A 5,495-nucleotide genomic window follows, 5' to 3' on the forward strand; every position below is an offset into this window, starting at 1 on the left:
GGGGCCAGCAGCTCCACCTGCAAGTCCCCCCCGCACTTGGGACCTGCGCAGGTCGCGTGTTTCATTCCAACGCCTGCGGGCAGATGGACCAGAGCCAAGGCGTTGCTGTCCCCACGGTTGCCATCCTGCTCAATCTCTTCATAATTTGATTTATAGGGCACTTTTAAAAATTATTATTATTTTTTAAAACCTTTTAGCAAAGGTGTCTCCATCTGGAGGCTTGGCGTCTCCAGCAATGAGGAGAAGCCAACCTTGTGCTTGCAAGCTCTCCCCCCACTTACTGTACTCCCCAAAGGTGGCTCGGATCCAGAGAGCTGTCAGGTTTCCCAGCAGCCTGCGATATTCAAACTGATTCAGCCTTGGGCTCCACTTGCTGCTCGGGTGCTCATCCAACCTGCCCGTGGGAGGGGGGAGAAGTGGAACCGGTTTCAAGGAAATGAGGTGCCTCATCAAGAAAATGCAGCAGCCCTCGCCCACCTCCCTCCTGAGCTCAAGGCTTTGGGGAACAACCTCCACCCATGCGACTAACCCCGAGCAAAGTACCCAGCCCAACCTCAAGCCAGATTTTCTACTGCCCCTCTCACAAAGTAACCTCCTCATCCAGGAGAGAAGGACCTGAGATGCAACCAACCCAAACCAGGCAACCATTCGCCACCTCCAAGGGATTGCAGCTGAATCCAGGAGCTCCTTGAAGCCGCACTGTTTTTTGCTCACCCTGCCCCAAACGCCCCAGCATCCCCCTTTACCTGAACGTGTACGTCCGGCTGACACCGCAGGGCAGGACCTTCCCCTGGGGCAAGAAGGGAGCAGTGACTCTCAGGCCATCTCCTTCCAGGACCACGTCTTGTGGAGATGGCTGGCGTCCCCCTCGGTCCAGGCGGTAATCGAAGGAGAGCGTCTGGCCGTAGCTCAGCTGCTGGTTCCCAAGGAATTTTGCTGGGAAGGGAAGGAAGGGAGAAAATTAAAGGCTTAAAATCTTGCCTTCCTCCTAAAGGCTCGGTTAACGGGATCAGACCAAGCAAAGGGGACATCGTCACCTCTCCCCCTCACCCGATCCCGTACCTACCAGGTGCCATGAAGTATATCGGCTCTGAACTCCTCGCCACTATGAAGGCATCCCGATGGCGTGGGGACCACTGGAGCTGGGCTGGGGAGCCACTTTCATGGACACCTCGCCAGCCTTCGGCACCTGGAGTACCAACAAGGAGCAGTCAGCGGGGACAAGGAAGGTCTTTCCCGGACTCCAGCATCTTTCTGGAGCTGTGTCTTATCAAAACCTCTGGCTTCCTACCCCTTGACCTCCGAGGAAGCAGCACAGATATCCCTGTGCTGATACATCTGAAAATAAGCCAGGCTGGGCATGGGGCTTTCCTCCCAAGTGGCAGGAAAGACAAAATGAAGCAAGCCTACGCTCTCCTCCCACCCTTGCACCCTACTTCTGCCTACGATCAAGTCATCCCCCCCGTCAAAGCACAGGGACTCCCAGCAGGGCTATGAACCAGGCGGCTCCTCCGGCTCGTCAAACAGAAAGGATGGCAAACACCCCCAGGAGCCACAGGGATGTCCTGCTTGGGCTTCACCTTGCTGGAAGGTGGAGGTGATGTTGTAGACGCTGTGGTTGTCTGCGCTGACACACGCAGCCGAGTGCCCGTAGCAAAAGCAGGGCGAGCATCCCGCGGGATTTCTGGCATCCAAGTTATAGAAGTTTCGCTTGCACCTGGGAAAATGCAAGAAGGTGACAACGTTCAAGTCCATTTTCTCCTCTTCCTGGCCAACACAGCCAGCCCTCTAACAACAGCCGCGCAACACAGCCATCGCCACGGTTCGAGGTGATCGCCAGGCTGGGCATGCGGGCACTGCCAGAGATGCAACTGCCAGCTGGAGGACAAGCCACGCAGCGGTCCAGCAAGTCCTCCTGACACCCACCTCTCGCACCGCTCTCCGGTAACGCTCGCCTTGCAGACACAGTGGCCGGAGAGGCAGCCCCCCGTGCTGCCAGCCGGGTCGCACTCACACCGCGGGCTCCTGCAACAGGGACAGCGGGAACCTCCACCTGGATTTCCAGCTCGGCCTGAGAGCTCCGTGGCCCCAGCTGTTATACAAGACAGCAAAGAACCCCCCCCAGCTACCAGCCCCATGCTAGAAGGGGAAAAATAATCAGCAGAGCCATCTCTCTAAGTAATCCAGCTGCAGCATTACGGATGCCAGGCTGAGACGGTGCCCAACGTTACTGCCCCAGGACACCCCAGAGCACCAGCTTGCAACCGTCCCAGGTGCCTCTCTTTAGCAAGGCCCACCTACAAGAGCAAAGCGAAGCTCTGCTGAGCTTAACAAACCCTGGCTGAGCTCCAACAGGCACAAACACACCGGGGAGGCTCGGGCAGGAGGCCAGGCACGGCTGCAGGCAGCCGCCCCCAGCCTTTGCCTGCCGGGAGGCTCGAAGGAGCAACTTCGAGGTGAAGCGAGGAAGAAGAGGACACGGTGCTGAGGAAGCCGAACCAGAAACATTTCAAAAGGTGTTTAAACAGGGCTCCGTGCAAAGGAAGGAGTCGATTTTTGCATGCACGTGTTTGCAGTCTTTGTGAGTGGCACCAACACCGGGCAGACCCACGCGTGGGCAGATTTTATTTTACACGGCCAGCCTGGCTGGTGCCTGTTTGGCATTATCTGGACGACAAAGCAATCGCTTCGCTCTGGTGTTTACGCTGTTGTGTGGCAGCAAGCTCTGCGGGCTGGAAGGAAGGTCCAGCCCCTCTCGAGCCTGCTCTCTCCCAGCGAGATCAGCTAAAGGCTGCCGGTGTGCTGCCACGAAACAAACCGCTTCTGCCCCTGCGTGGGGTGGTTTCAGCCAGCACGGGCTCTTTACAGTGGCTGGGAGAGCTCTGGACGCTGTCCCTCCAGCTGTCCCCATGCCACCGATGGTCACCAGCACTTACTGCCCGTTCCTCCGGCACCCGGCCTCGGAGAGAGACTCGAAGCCCGGCTGGCACTGGTCGCACTTCTCGCCCATCACACCAGGTTTGCAGCTGCACCGGCCGTCGCTGTCACACTGCGGGCCAAGGGCACCTGTGGAAAGAGGGGAAGGAGAGGTTCGGACGGGCACCTACCCATCTGCCGGAGGGACTGGGGAGCAAAGACCACACCGTCACTGCAGCAGCAACCCAACCTCAGCAACCGGTCCCCCCCTGAGGTCCCAGCACAGGGTTGAGACACCAGGTCTGGCTGTTAGAGCTGCTCCAGCCTCCCCGGCTGATGCAGGAGACTTGGAGGAGATAAATCCCAGCAGGCATTGACCAGATGCCCAGGACAAGGATCTTCTTCCCTACTAAAAAGGTCATTGCGAAGGACAAGATGGACTCCGGGGCACACAAACCAAGTGGAGAATTAGTTCTTCTTTGCCGGACCCTCTGCTAGCAGACATCCGCGCAACTTGATTTTGGTACCACCACAAGGACCTTATGGGGCCGATGGCCGTGGCAGGCTCTTTCATTTCTGACCTACTGCTGTGCACATGCGGGCACCGAGGGGAAGGATACCAGAGCCGCAGGCAGCCGTCCTGCCGCTGAGCCCTCCCCGCGCGCCAGCACGGGGGGCACCCATGGGGATATTCGCCCTCCCACCGCCTCAAAGCCTCTGTCCTCTTGCTGTCTGTTTTTTTTTTTATGTGGTGTTTCTAGTGATCTTCCTGCATCGACAGAGAGCAACAGGCATTTCAATATCTACAGCACCTCGGTGCAAGAAATACGAGGTACCTACTGCAGAGCAAGCCAAATGATGAGGATGAAGGAGCCATCACATCCACTGTGTAACCACAAGACCCACAGAAAACACCCCAGAGCTAGAAATGCCATCTCATAACGTTGCAGCCTGCAAAAAGCCGCCGGAGGAGCTGGAGAGGCTGAAGCCTCCTGTCCGTCCCCAAGCGCCGTGGTACTTTGCACCACCTCCCCTCCCGAGGCGCAACGCCGTGAATGTGGGAATTATCCTTTCGTTTTTACAACGCAATTAAAAGTCTTTGCGGAGCCCGCCAAACGTCGCGAGACCTAGGAAGCATCAGCCTGACTCACAAAACTGGCGAAAGCCGCCGCTCCCCACTTTGGGGTTTGGCCGCCGTCCTCGAGATAAGGATGGCGGCCGGGGGGGGACCAGCGGGTGTCAGGGGGTTCATGGCCACCCACCGAGTTCAGGGCAGAGCGGAGCAGGGTCCCTCTCGGCAAGGCAGGGACTGTTGATGGAGATGCTGGAGGGAAGGGATGCCATCCAGAGGGACCTTGACAGGCTGGAGGAGTGGGCCTATGTGAACCTCATGAAGTTCAATAAGGTCAAGTGTAAGGTCCTGCACTTGGGTTAGGGTGATTCCCATTATCAGGCTGGGGGATGGATGGATGGATGGATGGATGGAAAGTAGCTCTGCAGAGAATGACTTGGGGGTACTGGTGGATGAAAAATCAGACGTGAGCCGGCAATGTACACTCACAGCCCATAAAGCCAATTGTGTCCTGGGCACATCACCAGCAGCGTGGCCAGCAGGTCGAGGGGGGTGGTGCTCTCCCCTCTCGTAACATCCCACCTGGAGCATTGCGTCCAGCTCTGGGGTCCCCAGCACAAGACATGGACCTGTCAAAGCGGGTCCAGAGAGGGCCATGAAAATGGCCAGAGGGCTGGAACACCTCTGCTATGGAAAAAGGCTGAGAGAGTTGGGCTTTTTCAGCCTGGAGAAGCTCTGGGGAGACCTTATTGTGGCCTTTTAATATATAAAGATGGTTCAATATATAAAGGCGAGCTTCGCAAAGGCTTTTTACTGCGTCGCAAAAGCAAAAGGATAATTCCCATGTTCACAGCGTTGTGCCTCGGGAGGGAAGGTGGTACAAAGACAGAGAGACTTTTTACCAGGGCCTGTAGTGACAGAACAAGGGGCAATGATTTTAAACTGAAAGAGAGGAGGTTTAGATTGGGCATAAGGAAGAAATGTTTTATGATGAGGGTGGTGGAACGCTGGAACAGGTCACCTAGAGAAGTTGTGGATGCTCCATCACTGGCAGTGTTCAAGGTCAGGCTGGACGGGGCTCTGAGCAACCTGATCTAGTTGAAGGTGTCCCTGCCCACGGCAGGGGGGTTGGACTAGACGACCTTTGAAGATCCCTCCCAACCCAAACCATCCTGTGAGTCTGTGATTATTTTGGGGGGGCAGGTGGGTTTTGAAGCCCGACTGCAGCCTGGAGCTGCTGAGGGGTTCAAAACACCCAGCACCAAGCAGGGAAGCACCGAGGAGGAGGAGGAAGCACCGAGGAGGAGCTCCTACAACTTACAGTGCAGCAACACAGCGCTGGGCTCTGGCACCTCCCCAGATAATCCCACCTGGAGCCAAGCTGGCCCCGCTCGCTCCTCCTGCGATGCTCTGGTCCCGTGTTGGGACCCGGAGCCTGACCCAGCCCACGTGCTCAGCAGAGCCGAGGGACACGCAAGGTGGCAGGCGCTTTAAGTCCCCTTACACC

The 5,495-nt window shown here is 57.2% G+C and overlaps 1 protein-coding gene across 1 annotated transcript in view; it reads right to left on the reverse strand.

Annotated features, from left to right (window-relative positions):
• Positions 1-5,495, reverse strand: part of LOC104073174 (laminin subunit gamma-2-like) — a gene marked incomplete at its 3' end in the record, with an annotated part of 12,231 nt that overhangs the window by 1,946 nt on the left and 4,790 nt on the right. The window contains exons 3-8 of the mRNA XM_009572862.1: positions 2,937-3,066; positions 1,927-2,025; positions 1,581-1,717; positions 1,067-1,189; positions 747-936; positions 282-394 (exon numbers count right to left, since the gene is read on the reverse strand). Coding sequence (XP_009571157.1) covers positions 282-394; positions 747-936; positions 1,067-1,189; positions 1,581-1,717; positions 1,927-2,025; positions 2,937-3,066 — 792 coding nt within the window. The remainder of the gene's footprint in view (positions 1-281; positions 395-746; positions 937-1,066; positions 1,190-1,580; positions 1,718-1,926; positions 2,026-2,936; positions 3,067-5,495) is intronic.

Source organism: Fulmarus glacialis, unplaced genomic scaffold (assembly GCF_000690835.1).
Source record: "Fulmarus glacialis isolate BGI_N327 unplaced genomic scaffold, ASM69083v1 scaffold1400, whole genome shotgun sequence".
NCBI lineage: Eukaryota > Metazoa > Chordata > Aves > Procellariiformes > Procellariidae > Fulmarus > Fulmarus glacialis.